This window comes from Odontesthes bonariensis, chromosome 13, assembly GCF_027942865.1.
Source record: "Odontesthes bonariensis isolate fOdoBon6 chromosome 13, fOdoBon6.hap1, whole genome shotgun sequence".
NCBI classification, from domain to species: domain Eukaryota; kingdom Metazoa; phylum Chordata; class Actinopteri; order Atheriniformes; family Atherinopsidae; genus Odontesthes; species Odontesthes bonariensis.
In genome coordinates this window covers 16,869,709-16,892,556 of record NC_134518.1, presented here as the reverse complement: position 1 = coordinate 16,892,556, position 22,848 = coordinate 16,869,709, and the positions used below count along the sequence as shown (strand labels likewise).

Genomic DNA, 22,848 nt, shown 5'->3' with positions numbered 1-22,848 from the left:
TTTTTGTAATCCAAAGCATTAGTTTATGTCTTTGTTGAAAATATCATCTGTGCCCATTAACTCCTTTTTAAAGGTAATCAGTTCAAACACTAGAAACATCTTAGTTACATAATGCTGGAGGGCTCAGAAGCCAGCTGTTCTGTTACTGGATATTAGGTTCATGTATTTTCAGTGAGCAGTGCCACTGTTTGAAAGCTGGATTTTCTACAGCTAAGCAGCTATTGTCTGGGCGTAAATTCCTTAAATACACGTTCAATGTATATTGAAAGTATTCAAATAATTTACGTAAACCACATCAACAAATAATTCACGTTAAACTAAAGGCTGTGAAGTTAACCACAGACATGTTTGGTAACTTCAGTACAGCGAGTTGCTTCCGGATGTCGCTGATGGATTAGCTCCAGGAAGGGTAATCGAGCGCAGATGGTCTCGGAGATTGGATGGAACATGGCTCTCTCCAGAGGTTTGAGATGCTGTCAAAGGATTTTCTCCTGGATTCCTGTTCTCATAATAACTGCCGTTATGTTGTGGTCATACTATGCCTACGTCTTTGAGCTATGCCTCTGTAAGTATGACGGAGTGTGTTAGTTTTTAGCCATTTTTTGACCGTTTCCTCTTTCTCTCACACACAGAAACACCGCAGATTAGGCTACCGCACAGCAGTGTTGACAAAAATAATGTTACTGACTGGATAGGAGCTAGCAGACTAAGCGGAAGTGGCGAAGGGTTCCTGATTTTATTCGATTACCTTACTATTAAAGGGCTGATTTAATCTGTTATTGCCTATTAGAGATCAGCGTTATAGCTCGGGGTTTATACAAACCTATTGTTGCTCTGAGACAATTACAGCCCAATGATCTTGGCAGTTGTGTTAGCCTGGAAATGATGTTTCTCTATTGAGCAAACTGTTGTTACTAGTTTCGTGCTTCTAGCTTTTAATTATTATTATTATTTTTTTTAATATATTTAATGTTCTTCTGTTTACAGTCACGCTCACCAATTCTTTGGAAAAAGGTAAGCTACGCCCCCGTGTTTCCGCTATAATCAGTGTGAAGTATCAAAGTACAAACTCAGCTCATTTTGCATCTTGCTGTGACTGGTTTTGTGTTGGCAGTGGTTTATCTACTGGTGTTTCACGTCTGCTTTGTGATGTTCTCGTGGACCTACTGGAAGGCTATTTTCACCCCCCCTGCCACACCTTGCAAAAAGGTACCTGGAAAACCACAAGATGACTTATTGGACATACATCGAGTCCACGATGTGTTTAAAGAAAATCTGGTGTTTCTCAGTTTCAGCTGTCGTACTCGGACAAGCAACGATATGAGATGGAAGAGAGGCCAGACGCCCAGAAACAAGTCCTGGTTGACATCGCAAAGAAACTGCCCATTTTCACCCGCGCTCAGTCTGGAGGTAAGCTGTCCTGTCGGACACTGAAAATATCACAACCACTAGGGTAAAGAGCCAGGTACATTAGCCACCATCCATCCTGTCACACATAATCAGCGTTTGATGACAGCAAGTAGGTGAGGGAAATTAGTTCTGTGTGCTCTCCTGAGCATCCCCCTCCACAGTAATCAGCCAACGTATCTCTTTCATTAGTGCTGATTGCTAAGAGTAAGCACTAGACTGCAGGAAGTACGTGAAGGGGATGCTCAGCTCAAATGTCGTCCATTCAACTTGCCATCCTCTTGTCTACAGCTATCAGGTTCTGTGACCGCTGCCAGGTACTGAAGCCTGACCGCTGTCACCACTGCTCCGTTTGTGAAACGTAAGCCTCTCTTTCCTCCCCAACACATTCTTTCAGAGAGACTGACCCAGGCGAAGAGATGTTTGTTGGCCGGGGTGGTACTGTTTGGGATAATTAGAAAATGTTGCTTTGTTGGCATGCCATCTGTTCAGAAGAACAGCCCAGTGATCAATCAGTGCTATCTGCCGTCTCCTTTGGGATCACATGCAAAATGGGTTGAACTGTTGAAACTTTGAGGCAAATTTAGGGGTTTTGTTTAGTGAGAAATACTCTTCAGTTATTTACTGCTTTTCTGGCGTACCTCTAAAATGATATAGTTGAATCATTTGTTCTTCCCTGTAGGTGCGTCTTGAAGATGGACCATCACTGTCCCTGGTAAGTTGCAACTCAGCCTGCATTTCAATGTTAGAGTGTATTTATGTACTTATTGTACTCTGACATCAGGCTTTTTAGGCTTTAGCTGCTAGAGTTTTAACCCGGACTAAGAGATCTGAACACACCACACCAGTTTTAAAATCTTTACTCTGGCTTTCAGTCAGTCACAGAATAGATTTTAAAAGCCTGCTGATGGTTTACAAATCCCAGAACGGTTTAGGCCCAAAATACATCTGTGATATGTTCAGAGAATATAAACCTTGCAGAGCTCTTAGATCCAAGGACTCAGGTCAGCTGGTCCAGTCCAGAGTCCAGACTAAACATGGAGAAGCAGCATTTAGCTGTTATGCTGCAAACAAGTGGAACAAACTGCCAGTGGAGATTAAACTTTCACCAAATGTAGACATTTTTAAATCCAGGTTAAAAACATTTCTTTTCTCATGTGATTGCATGAAATTGGCACGATATCTTTTAATTTATCTGAACTGTTGTTGTTTTTAAATTAATTTATATTCTTTTATGTATTTTTAATGCTTCTTCCACTCCCTGCTGCAATGCTTTTATTTTATGTGAAGCACTTTGAATTGTTTTGTACATGAAATGTGCTATACAAATAAATTTGATTTGATTTGATTATTATTTTCCTCTTAGGGTGAACAACTGTGTTGGTTTTTCCAACTACAAGTTTTTTCTTCTCTTCCTCGCCTACTCTATGCTGTACTGTATATTCATTGCTGCCACAGTCTTTCAGTATTTCCTCAAGTTCTGGGTGGTGAGTAATGATTTCCTCTTATTACTCAGTTATCATCTGATTACTTTAAGAACTGCATGCTGGCATTAATAATATTGGCAAACCAAGTCATGGGTTACTGCTGTTTTTAAAGGTCCCTAATTTTTTTAAGGTTCTTATATCCACTGCTTCTCCTCTCTCTCTCTCTCTCTCTCTCTCTCTCTCTCTCTCTCTCTCTCTCTCTCTCTCTCTCTCTCAGGGGGACTTGCCAAATGGGCCCGCAAAGTTCCATGTCCTCTTCCTCATGTTTGTGGCACTCATGTTCTTCGTGAGCCTCATGTTCCTCTTTGGGTACCACTGTTGGTTGGTCGCCAAGAACCGATCCACTTTAGGTGAGAGTGTCCTTATTTATTTGCTAACCTTTTTTTAAAACTTCTCTCTCCCATTGTCATAGATGTCAGGCAGGCTTGATCTTTCTTTTGGTGCCTGAGTATAGAACAATAGCGGTGAAGAATTACGGCATGAAAACACACTCTGACCCGCAGCTCCTTTTCCCTTTTCCAGAGGCCTTCTCCGCTCCAGTCTTTGTCGGTGGACCGGACAGAGATGGGTTCAACGTGGGCATGCGCAGAAACCTGCAGCAGGTGTTTGGAGAGGATAGGAGACTGTGGTTTATCCCCATCGTCACAAGGTGAGCTTCCTGTCAAGAGATGGAAATGAGTACATCAACGGAACCTCCAGTAGTTTTTGCAGTGGAATAAGTTAGATTGCAGACCCAAAGGCCTATGAACTGAATAATCCAAAAAATAAATGGAGAGTCGGCTGGTAATATGATGCTGATTGCAGGGTACAAAGTGGTGTTACGTGTACTAGCATTGAAGCTAATGAACACAATGTTGAGCGAGGGACCGTGATCCGGTAACAGTCTTCAATCTTTAACTAACCTCAACTGCTTTTTGTACTTTTTTGCGTGTCAGCCAAGGGAACGGCCACTACTTCCCCGTGAAGAGTCAGAGCTCTGAGTCACGTAACCCCTTATTAGCTAATGAGGACATGTGGGATGAGTCAGAGGACGGGTCTGAAGACGGAAGCTTGGGTGAGTTCCCATTGAACTTAGATAAATTTATGGTCTCACGCACACTTTTTGTGGAATCTCTAGAATACAAGGATTTTTAAGTGTCTCCATGTCATTTTTTTTTTTTGCTGCAAGTAAAATGACTCATTTCTCTTGTCATCAAGGAGTGGTGCCACCTGACAAAATGGGCCAAACAGTTCTCAGTAGAGTAGCCTGAACAAGCGAACCCTCGTAAATGTAGTAGGTGTAGGGTTTTACTGCTGTAGAAAGCATATGAGGAAATATGACTGTAAAAGCTCTGTAGGTGAAGTACTGGAAATACAATTTCCTTGAGTAGTTATCATCTTTTAATCTTTAGTCTTTTCGAGAGGCAAAATATGCCTCCTGTTTACGACTTATGTTGATGATAACTGTGCTTTGATGGGGTAGTTTTTCACCTTTACCTGTTGGTTGTTTTGACTCCCCTTAAAGTTACAATATGCATTTATTAATTCAGAGCAATTCTGATTACGATCACCTTGGTTATTAGCAAAGTATTGCGCATGGTTTCAGTTGCAGTTGATTCTCCCAGTTCTATGACGGAATTGGCTCGAATGAACCTAAAGTGCATGAACGCTTGCAGCTAATCTGGATTCATCCTCAGATCCAGACGTTTCCGTGTCTGCTGTCAAACACATTCAAAATCGTAAATACAAACTGCCGTCTAATAACAAAAACAATCACCTTCTTTCTCCCCTGCGTATGTTAAAAGAACATCCATTTTCAGCTCTTGATTAAAAAGCTTCGGAGGATGTTGCACTGCATTTTCTTCGCTTCAGCAATCAGCCCCATCTGCAGATATTTGTTCAGATCTAAAGATCTGGAGGCCTCCGACTGTCGTGTTCCTAGTTCCTCTTTAACATTCTGCTACCACCTGGTGGTCACACGAAACACACCATTAACTTTGAGCTCTATCAGTTACAGCAAAACCAGTGGAAAGAATAGCTCGAATTTGCCCGCTGAAATGTATTTTCTCTCATTCCAGTCGACGACGTAGACCCCTCTGTTACCATAGAGATGGAGGAATAATTCACACCGGTGCAGGGGATGTAGACTTGTATCACGCACACTGTGTACCACGAGGTGAACGCATTCCAAATCATGTGGATGTCGGGACACACCAAAGGGGGCCAAACACGTGGATGACATCCTGCATTCAGATGATCTTTGCCAATCTTCCCCTGATGTTTTACATGATGACGAACAAAAAAAGGAACTCGCTGGACGACCAACTCACCTCTCCCGTCACAGATGGATAAGCAACGGCTTTGGTTTTATTCGGAGACACTCTGTCAAGTATTACCTCACCTACATAAAAGTAATTATTTATTTTCATCGGCCATATCACTGATTGTTTGTTCTGCTGCAGGGGCAGCGGGAAGCTTCTGGCGGGTACTGTTGGACATGCCTCGCTTTCAGAGTTGGGTTGAGTTAAGTGTTGCACCTTAAGGATTGACCTTTGCTGGGTGGTATCTATTAACCTCAGACATCTCTTCTAGTGACCTTGTAGTCTGGCTTCTACCATTTTGGGCATGTCTACAGAGCACTAACACAAGATTTAACTTTATTTGTTCCACTGAACGGAAGCATTTTGTAATATCTGACCGGATCTGCGCCTTACTTACTTCAGTATTCCTCTTTATTGGGAGGGGTCGAGTTTCTCCTCAGAATGTGTCCTGGCCATCGTCCTGCCTGCGGGTCCTTTTTGTTGGCACTTTAGGCACAAAGAATCCATCGTATTTCTGGTTTTATAGAGAGTTCTAGCGTTCTGTTGCAGTTGGAGAGTCATCGGGAACAACAACCAGGAAATCTAACGCCGCACAAATGTTTTTGCAGCTAAAGCTCACGAGTTTTGACAACTGTATGTGCAGGCTAACTTCATTTCTATTTATCACTTCTAATATTCAGAATTTACTGTATATGGTGACTTAAAGCTGGTGGCCACTTTGCTGACTTGAAAAGAAAACGCAGTAATCATTTTAACTTTTCAGTCTGGGGGAAGCTTGTGGGACATACTGTGTTCATTAACTATTCTCACGCCCTTATTTTCTGTCATATCGGCTGTTCCTAGTCAGATGACACACAAGTCTGGTTGTGTGGGGATCAAGTCGCGGGAAAACGGCTTTTGTCATATGCACAAATCTATGCATGGGAGAGGATGCGTATTTTTCTGCGTTTCCGTTTTTGTTCCATTTAAGTAGTCAAAACTGTACATATATTTTTAGTTTCTAACAGCTGATCCTTATCCACTGGCTGGCCGAGGACAGTGGTCTCCTGCAAATGATTTAAAAAAAATATATATATGTATGTCTGTGTATGTATTTCTACATTTTTAAAAGCACTGAGACAGATTCTCCTCATCAAGACAGTTCACGACTTCCGAGCTTAGTCCGTTTTTAATGGTTTCTGTAATCGAGGGCCCCCATTGTTCCAGTAATGGTTAAAAAGTTGGGCCTTCAACAAACCTTGATCATGTTTGATGTGGACGCCTGAAGTTGCTTCGTCGGCTCCGTTCTTCTTCATTGGGTAAGCTAGATCGAAGGCTGCTGGTGCCTGAGAAATCCCTCATTTTTGTGTTCGAACTGTGCGGGTTTTCTGAGACGTGTGTTTTAAAGCGTGTGTAAAAACTATAAGGAAATGTGTTCATGTTGAGTGTTTCCCATGGTTGTGTCTATTTATTGTAATAATGTTCAGCTTTTTTCCTGTGTGTTGGGGTTCACCGATTTCTACCTGCTGCAGAGGGTCTTTGTATATTTTGCTCCCTTCTGTGACACTTTAAATAAACTATTGAAGCTATTAGAAAACTGTAGGATATATTTAGTGACAGACGGACGGCACCCGGTCGGCGGACCAGTTAGAAACTGTTGGGAGAGCACGTGGTCCTTTTTGAACCGTTTTTAGAGTACGTGATTGTGGCGCCTCCCCCTTTTTCACCGCCTCAGATTGGCCGAAAAGAACTCACAATTTCATTTGCTGTTCTGTCTGTAAAGAAATAGAAATTCTTTATTGATCGATGGGTTGTTGTAACATGCAAAATAAAATGATCCACCTCGAGCTCTTTACACAGTCTTTTTTCTTTCTTTTTTTAAGCTTGAGCATACACGACAACAACAACAAAAGAAACAATAAATACAATTGCATTAATAGTTTTGTGACAGGTCAGGAACTTTGTAAATGAGGCGGTATTTGGCACAACAAGGAGAACATGAGATGCCAGACAAAGCATACCAAAAATATACCCAAAGCAGTTTTTGCTGATCATGTTCCTCTGGTTGTCCTCAGTTCAGTCGGTGCCGAAGTACCTCTGTCCAAAATGCGTTGGGGCCACTGGATGGACCTCTGTGGTCAAAATGGTGATCTCTGGGAACTCTTGGATTATCGATATGGCTCCTGGAAGAGGTGCATACATTTGATTGTATATTAAAAAAAAGATGTAAAAAATATCCTGATACATTTCTGTGAGTGTGAATGGTAAAGGTAGATGAGATACCAGTAAAACTAGTGGCAAAAATAGGAATAATTTTTATGTTTTTTTAGATGCGCTTTAGCAAGACATCAAATTCCCAGTGGTCTCAGCTTTACCTCTTATGTTGGCAAACTTGCGAGCCAGTGGCGGCTTAAAGTCTTGCATTTGCTAACTGACCTTCAGTTCAGTTCAGTCCAGACTGGACCTGGTGCTGCGTGCCATTTAAATTGTCCTCTTTCTACACTTTCGCTTCACCGCGATCAGAAAATAAGCACATAAATATGTGGCAAGAATAATAAAGAAATTAAATTGAAAAAAAAAAAGGCTTCATTCACATTAAAAGAGTGAATTACTGCGTGCATTTGAAAGCAACGTGCCCTTCAGATTTAAATGCATCTTGTGTTTAGGTTGAAATGTTGAGCCGAAAGATTCACAAGAAGAAAGGTCGTGAAGTTGAAATAATTAGAAATCCTTCTTTGGGAAACCGCGAATAGTCACATTAAATGTCACAGCAATCTGGTCAGCGGTTAATGGAGAGAAGACTTTTAAAGTTTAAAATTAGCAACACCAGGGCGGCAACGGAGAGGGAAAAAAAAGCTGAGACTGAAGACTGCACGGGTGATCTGGTGCGTTGGTAAATGAATACTCTGTAAGGTGCGGAGCGGTATACCATGAGGCGTGGAGAAGAGGCTGAGAAGGATAATATGCCTGGGCTGGACGCCGTGCTCAATCAGCACTCTTACCGCCTCGATCACGGTGTTTCCTGTACCTGCAGACACAGGAAGTGTGAGGTGAGACACATGCGTCATATCCCTCCGGTTACAATGCAACTTCACTGGGAGAAAAAATGACTGTACATACATTTAAAACTTGCTGACTCGTGTTTATTAAAGACTGGGTCCATATAACAATTCAATTATTTTTTTATTATACCTCTAAAAGTGCTGAATCGTTCACTCGCTGACCCGTCCGTGAGCCTCGACAAACTTTCATTTTTTTCACCCAGTTAGCACGCATCAGTTAAACCTCATGTTCCATCACTCCGACATAAGAAAATGTATCTTCAGCCAAGGTCACCGTCACATTTTTTTTGTCAAAAGTAAGAAAATGTTACTTTGTGACATTGGGAAAGCAGGACTATTAAGATACTATTTTTGTTGGCCCTCATTATGCTATTCAACAGCCTGGTGGCCATTTCCCAGGCAGTGTATAATTTCCCCCATGAGAGCTATAATTATCAGAGCACCATGAAGGGGCCGGTATAATGTGGAAATGCAGACTTGGTGGTGAAGGTCAACTCGGGGGAATATTTCTCAGCATGAATAAATACATAAAGCTGTTTTTGCATTTGCACAAAATCAGACATCTCTTGACATTTACGTGCGACTGAAGGCGGTAACGGGAGCCCCCAGAAAGGCACGCCGCGCTCGGGCCCCCCTGTTACTTACTGAGAATGGGGTACATGAGCAGCACTTTTCTTCTGTACACATCCGGGGGGAACTTGGCATAGTAGACCTTTGCTTTCTGCGTCTCCTCGTCACTTTGGATGAGGATCTTCCCGATGCGGATGGAGCGGCAGCAGTCACGGAGGCCCTGCTCCATGGCCTCGCCTGCGGGAGGACACGTACAAACAACCGGCTGAATCGTTTTGCCCATTTAAAGACGTTTGTGTTCAGACTTGCTGCGTCTGTCATCAGTGACGATTTAATTATCTGAAGGCATGCCGTTAAACGACATGAATGCCGTATCACAACAAACTGATAAAGAAAAAGGGAGTGTTACTTTTACATGTGTTTCCCAATGATTGTTTTTTCCTTCAGAAATCAGGTCCCGCAAAAGTAGTAAATATATTCCTTACTGTACAAAATGCTTGAGCTACACCTAATTTCTTCCTGTGTTGCCAGGAAAATGAGAAATAGTTGCAACAATATACTGAAACGTTCGTAAACGTAAATTAAATACAGCATGTGAGGCAATAAAGCGTGTGCGATTCTAACAAGCTTGAAAGTAAATATTTGGTCTGAGCACTTCGACAAAGCCTGAACCCTCTTAGACAAGCTTTCTTGCAATTTTCTTGTAAAGTAGTCTTCAGGAATAGTTCTCCGGGCTTCTTGAAGGACTTTCTAAAGCCCTTTATTGGATGTCGGCTGCCTTTTGTTCTGTTCTCTGTCAAGATTTTCCCACACTGCTTCAATAATAATAAGTCTGGGCTCTGGGGAGGATTCATCCCTCCATAAGACCTGTTGCCACTGAATGTCAGTCCACTTCTCCTGTCATTTGGGATTCCTCAGCCTTCTCTCATTTTTGTCCCTTCCTTCAAATGGATGCTACATTTTCCTTTTTCCTCCACCTATTTAGTTTCCTTTTAAAAAAAAAACAAAAAACAAAATAATCAAGCTGAGAGATCCAATGTTTTCAGTTAATAGCTCTTTGCCAATCATCATCATGGAGGATTTGTTTTTATGCCAGTCAAACTGTGCGCTCTTCGGCATCCCAACAAATTAAAATGGTCACCAGGCAATGTGAGGCCCATCAGAAAGAGCTACTGCTCAAGACCACTGTAAAGATGGCAAGAAAGTCTCCTTGGTAACAAAATATAAAGCAAAGAGGGGGTGGCTAAAGAATTTTCCACAATACTGTATCTTGCTCGAAGGCCCCTCATAACCGGATTGTATTGGATTACTTGATATTCAAACAATCCACCTCTTTCACTGAGAGATAAAAACAAGACTGCCGGCAGCAAATCACATATGTATGCAAAACTTATGGAATGTCCTTAGAAAAGGAAAGACTAAACTGGTGGGTGTGCTCCAGCAGATTTAACTTACCACTCCTCATAATGCTGACTCCACAGTTGCCTCTTTCGAACTTGACACCTTCATATTTGTACCCTGAGGGGAAAAAGACAAACAAACGAACAAAAAAAAAACACAAATACAGCAGTTAAGGACAAGGTATGCTGTATGCTGGAGGAGGAGAGCTGGACATTTATTGATGCACCTGAACTGGACCAATATCGGAGCTCGGCCGTTTTACAACTTCGATCCTCACACCTGACTTTATCACAGCCCATTTATAGCATGTAGTGACATTGCCAAGACATTCCAACTGCTATCACTGTTTTAATAAAAGTCTTAAGATAAAAGGATAAGATTTCATCTCATAAAAGTTTTTTTAACTTCAAGTTTCTCATTTTGTCAGAGACTCATGGATCAAATTGACGTTGAGATTCCGTGGATGGTGTTTAAGTTTTCCACAGAATCCCCCGGGCTTTGGAAGCCCATTTCAAACAAAGCCACCGGTCCAGATGGGTTAAAAAGAGATTCTCACCTGTCGGAGTGGTCACAGTGCACTCTGAATAAGGGAGCTGGTTCAAGCCCTCTTCAACTACTAGTCTGATCTGTAATTGGACACAGAAAAAGTGATTGGCATCCGTTCATTCATGTATAAACGTATCGTTAGAGTATGTAGGGAGCAGTAATGTTTTGATCTTACCAATCGGTCTGCACAAAAAACAAAATCTCCTCTGCTGGTCGTCCTGTAAAACACAAGTCAATCTGGGTCAGGGGAAGATGCTTAACAGTGCTCTGATGACAGATGTCTTATTTCTCCTTCAACCTAAAACATTAACCTTAAACGTCTTCTGCAAAAAAGATAATTTTCTTAGAAGATGAAAAGTAGAAATTATATTGACATTGACAAAGAAACTGTATTCATCCCTCATTCACCAAATGCTCTTTGATTTCCTCTGAAAAGATCTTAAAACGACCGTATTTCCTTCAAGGGGGAGTATCAGAAATATTGTATTTACTTTCTCATCTTATACTTTGGAGGTATGTTCAGAGTAGGCCCAGCAAACAAATCCAAGACTGTGTTTTATTACTGCATCATTACTTTGCCCGAAAATACGCACCGTTATTATTAGAATTATATAACCTCCTCCTAACATGGTGCACTGCCTTTTAAAGAGGTAACATGCTTACATTTCTTACTGTGAAATAAACAGCCATATCTTTAACCGTTAAATTAATTTCAATGACACTATTTTCTAGTTAGATTGAATGTTTGATTTTGAATTGGAGACACTGAGTCACAAATAAAGTCCACTTGATTGTGAGGCCTGGGTGTTACTCACTTGTCTCTGATTATCGTCTGTAATTCACGGATCTGGTCGTTCAGGGGAAGCAGTTTAAGCTGAGGTCCCAGGTTATGTTGGATGGCAGGCTGCGTGGAGGCATCACTTGGTTCAGAGTTGGTCAGTACTGCAGGTACACTGCAGCTGCTACTGCTACTGCTACTGTTGCTGTTGTTTGCAAACCGGACTTGCTTCATTGGGTGCTCCTGGCCACTGTTGACATTGCTCACTTGCTGATTGTGGCATGGCATCCTGAGTATGAATTCAAAACGTTTCAGGGCTAAAGCCAGTTAGCGTTGCTTTTTCGAGCGACACACGTACTAACCCCGTCTGACAAAGGCGATAACGTGCTCTTCCCGTGGCCTCAACTCTTGCTCTACAACTTACGCAACTATCGCGCAGACACCACCCACGGGAACCTGGCTGAAAAACATGCGAACACTCGTCCACGCCGTGTTGAGGGCAGTCTAACAACTATTATGTATCCAAAAAACGTGGCGTACAGCTGAGCTGCTTCTTGCTAGCCTTGACACTTCACCGCACATGAAGGCCGGATATGACGTAGCCGGTGTGTTGACGAACCGCCTTCCTTCTTCGTCAACATGGCGCCGATGTTGCTGCCTCTGAAATGCGGTTTTCACTTTCAAAGACGAAAACTAGCATTTATCATTCGCCAGACGAGCTCGTATCATGTTTGGAATAAAAGCCGCATTGAAGACGGGACGAACCCTAAGCGCCAAAGCACATATGTGGTGAGTGACAAGGCGGCTGGTCGGAGAGGACACGGTGTTTTTTGGAATGACAGACACCACGCAAGGGCAGAGATGAAAGTGTTTCGAACTAACTTCCCTGGAAGCAAACTTAATCATGTGCTTCTGGATTATCCGGCCGCTGTCATGCAAAAACGCCGTTTATAAACCACTCGTATAAAGTTTTGCGCTGAACAACCACGAGCTATTGGGCTAATTTAACATCAGACGGTTGTATTACCTGTATTTCCAGTTGCGTAATGGCGCTTTTATTCGTGTGTAAAACTTACCAAATATACACCTTGTTCGTTTGGTTTTGACCAAATGTCACGGTAACGGATTACTGACCAAGTTGAGGTGATTTCTTATCAAATTAGTGCGCTAACCCCGTGCCCTGACAGTGGTCCCGGTCACGTGCACTCAGTGCAGAGGGACTAGTTAGATAAGACAAGCTCGTCTGTAACAGACGATAACAGACTACACTGCTGATTTTTCTACCTACTTGGATCCACAGACTCATCGATTATTTGATCCATTTAGTGATCAATTGAACTCAGCTGCTTTATTTGGCACGTTTAATTTAGAAATAACTCCAACCCATTCAGTCTTCATACATGTCGTTGCTGCCCCAAATGAATAACAATATCTTTTGAACTAATGATTGTCCTCACGCCATTCCTCATCATGACAACGCCAAAATAGCTTGAGAAAACATTGCCAATTTATTAAAAAGAGCCTTACTCTGCCTCTTAATTTGACGCACCTTTGGTGTGCTGCCACAAGCTTTGCAGATCTGGATTTGGGGATTTTTTGTTTTTGCCTTTTGCAGATCCCTATAAGCTTTGCTGGATGGTGTTCATCAGCGGGCAGCTATTTTTAGATTTCTTCAGAGCTGCACTGTTGGTTTCAGGCTGGGCCTTTCAGAAACATTTTCCCTAAGCTAGGCCAACAATGTCTTGGCTGTCTGTTTACTTTCATTTTGCTGCTGAAAATGAACCTTTTGGCCCAATTTAAAGTTCTCAATGCACTGGTTTTTAAGAAAGATTTCCTGTACTTTGCTTTACTCAGATTTCCCCTAACCTTTACAAGCCAATTGATTAATGTCACTCAGAAACACCCCCACAGTACGATGATGCTGCTGCCACTACTGGAAGTAATGACTAATGCCTGACTTGATCAGGACATAAGGGTCATGGTTGACCAGTGCTTTAAGGTGCTTTTACTGAACTCCAAGTGGGCTTTTAATGCGTCTTATCACTCTGCCAGAAAGCCAAAGCCATCGCAGTACTTTTGTGTAAATCAAATTCGAATGATTTTACATCCTTTTGCGGTTGAAAGTTCAAAGGTTTCCAGAATTTTGGAATAAAAGCAACACCTCAATAATACAGCTGGATTGCAAACAAATGATCACATTTACTTTTAATGTAAGATGTACTTTTCTGGATTGCGGAATGAGTAAGAAAAGCCACGGTGTCACCACAGATGTGTCTTTTCTTTAAAGCTATACAGTTTCTGTTGACATGATGGGCAAAGCCATCACAGGAAGCAGGTGTGTTTGTGCTGACGTAGTCTTCAAGCAAACAGAAATATCCAATGTTTGCCCACTCACTTCTCCAATGAAAATGTGTATTTGTGTCAGAACAACTGTAGCTACAACGCAGGGTAAGTTTAAACTAAGTCCAGTGTTCCTTTCTTAAACCACCCACAATATATCTTGTATCATCCGGCACACAGCCCCTGTAGGTGTGCTCGTAGTATCCAGCCTACGTAAACCGGGAGTGAGTTTAAATTGGGTGCTTTCCACTCGCTTACAAAAGTTTATTGCGCACATTGATTTTATGTTGCATAAATAGGACGTTCTGTTGATTTTAACATACAAATACTGCTTTCAAAATATTCAGGGAAGCTTAACCGGCCTCTCTGTTTCCACCTTTGCCCACCTGATCTCCAACCGTAGCACGACCTTTGAGCTCTGGTAACATTCTAAACAGCGAGTGTCACAGTTCATAAAAATACGCAGGAGAAGGTGTTTAGGGCCTGTTTGCATTGGAATCAAAGGTATAGGCTGTTCAGTTTGGTCTTTTCCTCCTGTTGAATATGGTTGAGTTATTTTCAAAGGTGAAAACGTTAGCGAATGAAACAGATGAGACAAAACTCATCTCTAATCTCTATCTCGTGTGTTTCAGTTACACTCGCTTCCACATCTGCGAGCAGGCACATGGAGCACGAGCAGAGTAGAAGCCAGTCGTCGGATTTTAGAGGCAACTAAGGTGAGTGTGTTTGATCAACAGCTGAGTCTCAGTGTCTGCTGTCAACGTTTAAACTGAAAAATAACAATGTTGTTGTTCTGGTCGTGTTTCCACAGCATTTGCAAACTTCAGACAAACGGACATGTTGGCACGGACACGCAGGTGGAGGTCTAAATACAGATCCAAAAAATGTGGTGAGCAACTCTGCTTTGTTTCACCCTGCCAAGTTTGAGGACCCATTCAGGCACTGCACAGCAATCAAGGAGAGCTTGTAGACTGAGCGAAGCAGCCTTAAATCACGCTGGTTCATCCACTGGCTGTCGACAGTACTGATCCAACATTGTCAGTGCTGATTTAACATTTAATTGATTGATCCTCTCGTCTGTCAGTATAATAAGAGGATTACTCATATCTATGCTTGTGTTATTCAGCTGTGGTGCCATCGATGTGTTTCGAGGTTGCTTTGTGTGTTAAACTTTCTGTGGAAGGTTTCTGAAGGCTTTTATATTGATTATTGTATTTAATGTCAAACCATTATGCCTTATGCCCCACCTGAGCTCATGTGACTAACGGTCTAATTACCAGAATCCAAGCAATGGTCTCTTGTAAAAATTGGGTTTAGTGCCAGTCGTTTTAGGAACCTTTTGATCTAATTGGTTAAATGTGACGTCATTTAAGGAGAGGGGTAAGAATTTCTGCGCTGTTTTTTATTTTTTTTTTATCTTAATTTAAAAAACAAAGATGCAGTGTACATGTTTAGGTGTATAAACTAAACAGGCTAGAATCTGCAGTGTAGAGGATCTTAACTCTCAAGTCTGAATTAGATTTTGCAGTATGTGGATGGGGGAAATAAAAGATAGTGATGCTTGGCTTCACTTTTTTTTATTTAAGATGAACCGGTGTGCTCCTTCAGTTGTGTATTAATCCATTGTCTTCCTTTCACAGTGTCACACATTGCTTGATTGTATTTGATCGAAAGCAGGTGTTGGGCACACTGTCACTGTAATTTGCTTGGAGGTGCTGCCATACAGCAATGCTGTAACATGGTGCCACCATATTGAGTGGATTAGAGGAATTACCGCATATTCTCTGGCCTGCGGAGAGTCCCTGTGGCAGATGTGTGCTGGAGCGTGGGTAAACAGCCATGCTGGCACTAGCTAGCTCTCAGCCTCAACTGGGATGACAGCCCAGGTGTCTCCTGGGACTTGTAGTGTCAGACTGGATACCCGAGTCCACCTGGAGACTCTGCCATTGTTGCTGCTCTCCCATCTCCAAGGGGACTCATGTTGACATTTGATGTTTTATGTGTCTACACACAGCGCCGTCTTAAAGCGACTGTGATTGTCACTCTCAGTGCAAAATTCGTATAAGCTGCCAGTATTGGTCGACATAAGGCATTACTGTTTCACTATTCTTACCTGCATTTAACAGGAACAGCCTAGAATCAAAGCACAGTGATCTAACAAGAAATGTTTTATTTATTCTTCTTCACAGCTGAAGGAGGTGAATTCAACCACGATTCTGTCCGCAATGCTGTCTTACGTGTGGCCAAAGGATAGACCAGACCTGCGGGCCCGGGTTGCCATCTCCCTTGGATTGCTTGCTGGAGCCAAGGTAAGTTTAAAAACAAAACAGGCATGCAAACTTGCCACCTTTCGGCGAAATTCGCCGTTTTGAAATCAAAATGGGTCATTCTTCTGAATCGCGTAGATCCGAGGAGAAAAAAAAATGGGGGGGAGGGGGGGGTGAGCATGTCAACTAGCGAGTGGAACTGTGAACCTCAAAACAACACTAGACCTATCACCGCCGCTCTCTTCTCGTGACAACAAATGACTGACAAGAGTGGCGTGTGAGAGAAGCACTATCACCAATCAGAAGTGAGGAGGGCGAACCCCTATTCACCCCCACCCCCCCACCCCCACCCCGACCCCACACGGTGGAAATTGCGACAAGGACAGGTAGGGATTAATGTTTACAGTTGTTAACTTTGACGCTAAAATGCTACAATTTGACTGATGTCCTGAAATAGTCTTCATAACGAATTGTGTCGTTAGATCAATTAATGTGCTTTTAATAGTGTCTTTAATACAAGTGTCAGCTAAATGTCTTGATAACAGACTTGAAATAGTCTACAATTCCTCGATATTTCACCGCCTCACAGAACGCTGTTTGTGTTAGTGCTACTCGAGGTAACTGTAGAGTGGCTAACTAGCGCCTTCCACACAAGTTCAGGGCTTTGCTAATACTTTTAGCCTACGTCAATGGAGACCTTAATTGTCGCCGGACTTGGCTTTTTAACGAGGTATGCCCCTTCATAATACCCTCCGATAATCACGGAAAGGGAACAATTTGCCCATTTGAGGAGGTCGTTTCATTCGTCGTGAGTTTATCAATGCAGAGTCCGGAGAGCTCTGCCACAGGTCGTATTTGAGAGTGCGACCCCCATCCCCTCGCTGTTCGCCCACACCCCCGTTGATGATGACAGCCTACAGGTGCACTCGTGTTCATCCAGTATGATGCACCATCAATCGAAGTTAAAAGGGGCACAATGTAGGATTACGTAGTGCTCGTGGCATGCATGTCTCAAAACTTACACTGTCATGAAAAAATGCCGTTTAACTAAGCTTGCCGCGAGAATGTTTTTCATGTTAGAGTGCCAGCTGTCGATACAAATTTGTCTCTGGCGGTACGTCAAGTGAATTGCTGATATAAGTTTTTCCCGTGGAGCTCGTTTGGCTCGGCATGCCAAACGTTCACTTTAATGGTTTAATGACAGCGGACCGCGAAAGTGGTCGGGAGAGTTATCGTTCAGGCTATTACTAAGCATAGGCTGTCTTGGGGCAGTAATTAATTAAACTTTTAATCCTACATACTTGTAGTATCCATTTAAGGACCATGGGACTAACTTTTTCGTTAAATTTAATGTAATTAAATGTATGATACTACAGTTAAATGTTTTTGAAGACCTGTGATGTTATATATCAAACACATAATAGTACAGTAAATGCAATTGATAGGCCTACTGTACCTATAAATTCATCTTTTATGCTGCACAGCTGTTCTCTACTTAATGCAAATGGGACATAATATATATTTTGTATAATTTACAACTTAATGCGTCTCATGTTTCCGCTTTTCCGCGCGTGCCGTGTGTCCGTGTACCCTTGTCACCTTTTTCACCCCTTACCAGTTTGCATGCCTGCAAAATCATCTTATTGGATTTCGTGCTGTCTCTTGCAATCGCTCCTGTCTTAAGCGCATACAAAGTGGTTACTATTTGTAAATCCTGCCATAAAGCTTTGCTCCTCCCGCACTCCATTGCACTTCAAGCGAAAGTAGAAGGAAGCAGAGCAAAGCACTAAGTCAGAGAAATAAAATGTAGTGGTGGCTTTGTTCTGTGTGAGGCAACATAATCTTAGTAGAGCTGTGATCAACAAGTAGCAGACGGTTTTGCCACTCCTGTTTCAGTGACAGTAATCTAATGACAAATAGTTTCAGATGCATATCGCTGATATTCCACCAAAACAATCAACTTGATGCTTGGTTGGCAAGGCTTAGCTTTTAATTAGGCTGTCACATTAAATATGCCTCACACAGGAACTATTAAAATTGGATGCTGGTGACCTAATTCAATTTTAAGCATTTGGTGGATTCATTTGTGTCAGCGTTGGCCTATCACAGATATATGGATACTGGGTTGCGTCGTATGCGTTTTTGTATGAAAATTGAAAATGTGGTTAACCGTGCTGAACTCGATATCAGCTTCAGAGTTGCTGATGCAAAGTTCCATCCCATTATAAAGTTCGAGGCCGATCACCACCCAAGAGGACCGACAGACATCACGCTGTTTGTTTGTGAAAGTAGAAAACACAAAGAGGATGGTGGCAGAACAAAGCAGGAAAAAAGAGAACTAAAAGGGGTAGAGGAATGAAGAAAAAACAAGGCAGTCCTTGATATGCGTCTTTTGTTTTGTTTTGGAATACTCTTTCTTTCTCTGCCTTTAAACAGCAGTCCGTATGCATCCAACAGCATTGGCTTATTACTGTGGAAAAGGAATGTAACCTCTACACCAAGTTAGACACCATCGGAACTCCTGTCTGCATCCATCTCCCAGTTCCACCATTTCAGAGATATTCTTGCATTTTGATGTGTTGATGTTTTTTAAGAGGGATAAATCAGAGGGGACTGGTATTGGCAGGAATATGATTACATTTCAAAGATCAAAACTTCGACCTCACACCATCTCTGAAGCTATCACAGACTTCTCAGGTGATACACTTTAGAAAGACACAACACGTGAAACAAGGATGCAGAATCGCTGGGTCAGTTAAATGGGTGTGCGGTGGCGCAAAATCTCACACGGAAAATAGGTTAACGGGTCAGTTTGAAGTCTGAAATTTATTAGTTTATTGTTCTGAAAATGGTACGAGGATGGTCTGTTTAAGGTGTCTGATTTCATCAGCATGCAACTGATTTGCATAACTTTTACTTTCAGAATGACATGTCTATGTCATTTCTAAGCTCATTTTAAAGTCCTCACCTTTATATTGCTTTTGTTGTTGGCGCATCGTTTCTGAATGTGTTATAATATCAACCATTGCCTGTAACCACTGCTTTGTGAGCAGCACGTGTCGGCTGGTAGACCTGAGAGGCAAATATCTTTCAAAATGACCCACTACAACTTATGGTGTCTGATACGGTAATCAAACTCTGTAGTCAGATGTTTTTTAAAAGCATCAGCATAAGCTCTGGTCTGATTGTTAATGTATTTTTTATTTGCAATTCCATCTCACTTAATCAAATAACCTCTCGGTTTCGACTACCCTTTGCTCAAACAGCGCGAGTGATTGCACTCGGGGAGGAACCCACGCGAAAAACTGAAAAACAATGTCTAGTTACAACAGATTTTTAAATAATTAATGGCATGCATCAATCAGTGTCTGATGTGTTTCCTCTTCCTTTGTTGATGGTCTCTAATTTACACCCTGGAAAACAATCACAAATTCAAAGCACCTAAATAAGTGTGTCCTGCTGCCACCCAGCACGGCTCCCTCTAGTGTGTGCTAAGGAGCAGGGAACACTCGCATACAATCCAATCTACGCCTCCTATTTTCCTGCTTGGTTGGAGTTAACCTCCATTTCACCGGTTTGTCTGTTTGAACTGAAATCACCAGCTGCGCCAAATGCAGTTTTTAAATCAACTGAATAATTATGTGGTTCCAGTGCATCTCACCTCTGCAAGCCACATTATCAGTGACATTTTCATTGCAAATAAATGATTATAGACAAGATGGCCTCAAATGAAGCCCTCTGCCAGTCTGTATGTCAGACTATAAGGTAAAGCTGATTCTCCATAGCCCGAAGCCTTTTCCCTGCCACTTGACACCGAATCTCTATTAAGGGATGACACATTGTCAGGTACAGATTGACACCGAGTCGATTTAATCTCCAGTGGTGGCTGTTAATGGATTAAAAGAGCGAATCCAACCTTATCATGTGTTAGTGGTAAAATTGAGGACATGTTTTGGCTCTACAATAATAGGCTCAGGCTATTTTTGTGTCATGTTCTGTTGTCTTGGTAGCAAAGTGGCAGATATTGTTTTTCCTTGGGGGACGAGGAGGCTCTCTTTTGTCTGAGTGTAATACTCACGTGTATAAAGCAAGTGCCCTGGAGATGTAGGCCTTTGCTGCCTCATAGCTGGCCTTTTACATTCAGGTTAATGTTGGGTTTTTTCCTTTATTCCCGACTTTTACATAATTTTTGCTGTTAATAGCTTACTGTGCAGAATTTGACAGAAAAAGAACAAAACAAAAAAAAGAACAACCCCCCCATGTAAGAGGTGGGCAGCTTGAAATGAAATGGGTCTCAAATGAAAATGCTTTGCTGTGTTATACAGCGTTCTCTGTCTGTCCTAATGTGCAGCGGACCGCCCTGCCTGAGTCACACAGCTGTCCCTGTGCTTTTAATTAGCCCTAATAACCATTTCAATTCCATTAGCAGGAAGTACCAGCCTCCTCTCCAGCACTAGCAGAGCCAGTCAAGAAGAATACACGTGCATGCACACACTAACACATCACACCGTGCTTATGTTAGAAAAGCACCTGAATGGGTGTTTTCGGTTTTTCCATGTACCTCCTGGTGAAATCATCTTGTTTACACGTGGGGTGTGCATACACAGACGCACCACAAAGGGCTCGAAAAATAGATACATTTCATCAAGTCTCGGACACTAAGTAGCTTCTCAGTGCAATGGCTTGTTTGCTGTCATCACTGTGAAAGACAAAGTAATCCAAATTTCAAAGCTTTGTAAATACTCTGACTGCTCAAACAATGTCCCCAATCAGCAGCAACGGGCTGCTCTAATCATCTGCCTAGCACCTGTAAATTAAAATAATTGATGTTCACGAAGAGCGAGACCGCTGCAAGACGATAGAATTTTCAAGTAGCTTTGTTTTCTCAGTTTTTTTTTTTTTTTTTTCTTACACAGTGCAATGTAACTGATGAACAATGCGGTTGTTAATTGAAAGTGTAAAAGAAGAAGTTGACAACGGAGAATTTAACAAGAGAATTTCTTGTGGGATGTGTAGATGGGCATATCAGGTGTTTGACTGCAGTAGATCCTGAGAGGGATGTAGCAGACCGAGCAGTGACTCTGATGTTCCAAACAGAAATGTGCACTTTGATTATTTTGGTATTAGAACAAAGGTATGGATTAATCGTGAAAGAGCTTGTTTTGCATGTCGGTTAAATGTTGCCAAATTCATGGAGCGAGCCCTTTTATTTGTAATAGAATAGAATGGCCTCTTCAACGGGGGTTTGCAATCTCGAGCGTACCTCAAGTGGATCACTCCGTGGGGAGAAAACGTGACTCCAACTGTGCTGTACACGGTCAGCATTGTCTACAGCACATGTAGCAGAGCGCACGTCGCAGCCGAGCGAACAGTGGTGCAGAGTCCAGTCGAGTCTCCGCAGCCCTTTAACTTTCCCGGGGCTTCATGCTACACGGGACTCATTTCAGAGGCACAACATTCTGTTTGCCCTGATAGCAGAAGTCCCATGCGATCAAGCAAAAATCATATATTTACGTGGATGATCGAGATCGCTGACTGTCTTCTCTTAAAAATCCTTCAATTAATCTTTAAACGTTTTCCTGTGTGGTGGTGTCTGTAAAAAGTTTCACATGGCGTACTGTTGAAATGCTCATCTCTTATCCACGGTGAAAATCCTCTGAGCTGCTGCCACCAGTTTTGTTGACGTTATCACGTGATTTATAACTTTGAGTCAACACAGGCTGTATAGTTTTGATCACTGACTCTATTCTGTATCCCCTTCCGTGTCGAACCGAATAAAAGTTGCTTCTTTTAAAGAAATCAAAATGAATCATTCCTTGAATATGAAACAAATGCGCTGATTAAACTTGCATATTGAGCACATCCTTGTGTAATTTTTAACAGCGTTTCCCTTTTTTTTCCCCCTCCGAATGTTCCTTCCCCCTCTTCCTTCCCAGCTCACCAATGTTACGGTGCCCTTCATGTTTAAGTATGCAGTGGACGAGCTTAACCAGATGTCGGGGCAGATGCTGAACCTGAATGACGCGCCAAGCACTGTGGCTACCATGGCAACGGCTGTGCTGATTGGCTGTAAGTCCCTGACTTATATTACACCGGCAGGTGCCATACTCATCAGAGTGGACCGTGGGACTCCGTTATCAACAGGCTGACCTTTCCCACCACATTCATATCAATGCTGCTCCGCAACCTCGCATTATGTACATTATGAGCTTAGTTCTGCAGCTGAGTTCACCTCTCTTAATCTTCACAACACTCTTGTGAGCACTGATGACTTTTCAGTACGATACCAGTGTGCTCCCAGGGCAAAGGATACATTTTGAAGCTGATAAAAAAGAAACGGCGTTGTGCAGAGGCCAGGGAAATTTCCCTAGGTTCAGTCATCTGTCTCCTTTTCTTTTCAAAATAGGCCAGTAAAGGTTAGTTTTTCTTCTCATGAAAAGCAATAGAAACATGAATAAATATTGTGAACCTTACACCCACTCTGAAACTGACAGCCCAGATGCAGTATGCACTTAGCCCTGCAGCGTCTGATTTTGATGAGCCCACTTAGGTGTTTCACACCAGTGTTGCATGTTTAAGAGGAAAGTTGGGGAAGATCTTAAAAAAAAAAATGCATTTCTTTTTGTTCCTGTGTTTTTTTTTTTTTTTTTTTTTTTTTGTTGAACAGGAATGTTGTTCATGTGAATTTTGGAGCCTGCAGTGACTGGTGTA

The 22,848-nt window shown here is 42.2% G+C and overlaps 3 protein-coding genes across 3 annotated transcripts in view; 2 read left to right on the top strand and 1 right to left on the bottom strand.

Annotated features, from left to right (window-relative positions):
* Positions 1–421: 421 nt before the first annotated feature.
* Positions 422–7,020, top strand: zdhhc15b (zDHHC palmitoyltransferase 15b). The gene is made up of 11 exons (XM_075481198.1): positions 422–565; positions 988–1,014; positions 1,115–1,209; positions 1,290–1,410; positions 1,699–1,768; positions 2,090–2,122; positions 2,774–2,894; positions 3,112–3,244; positions 3,417–3,543; positions 3,830–3,948; positions 4,952–7,020. The coding sequence occupies exons 1-11, from the start codon at positions 424–426 to the stop codon at positions 4,993–4,995; spliced, it is 1,032 nt and encodes a 343-aa protein (XP_075337313.1). The 5' UTR covers positions 422–423; the 3' UTR covers positions 4,996–7,020.
* Positions 6,943–12,277, bottom strand: uprt (uracil phosphoribosyltransferase (FUR1) homolog (S. cerevisiae)). Its single transcript, XM_075481200.1, has 7 exons — positions 11,568–12,277; positions 10,928–10,970; positions 10,763–10,832; positions 10,261–10,323; positions 8,881–9,042; positions 8,103–8,201; positions 6,943–7,356 (listed from the first exon to the last, which is right to left on the bottom strand). The coding sequence occupies exons 1-7, from the start codon at positions 11,816–11,818 to the stop codon at positions 7,250–7,252; spliced, it is 795 nt and encodes a 264-aa protein (XP_075337315.1). The 5' UTR covers positions 11,819–12,277; the 3' UTR covers positions 6,943–7,249.
* Positions 12,124–22,848, top strand: part of abcb7 (ATP-binding cassette, sub-family B (MDR/TAP), member 7) — a 25,353-nt gene continuing 14,628 nt past the window's right edge. The window contains exons 1-5 of the mRNA XM_075481197.1: positions 12,124–12,319; positions 14,503–14,586; positions 14,682–14,759; positions 16,060–16,179; positions 22,074–22,206. Of these exons, the coding sequence (XP_075337312.1) occupies positions 12,170–12,319; positions 14,503–14,586; positions 14,682–14,759; positions 16,060–16,179; positions 22,074–22,206 (565 nt within the window). The 5' untranslated portion in view covers positions 12,124–12,169. The remainder of the gene's footprint in view (positions 12,320–14,502; positions 14,587–14,681; positions 14,760–16,059; positions 16,180–22,073; positions 22,207–22,848) is intronic.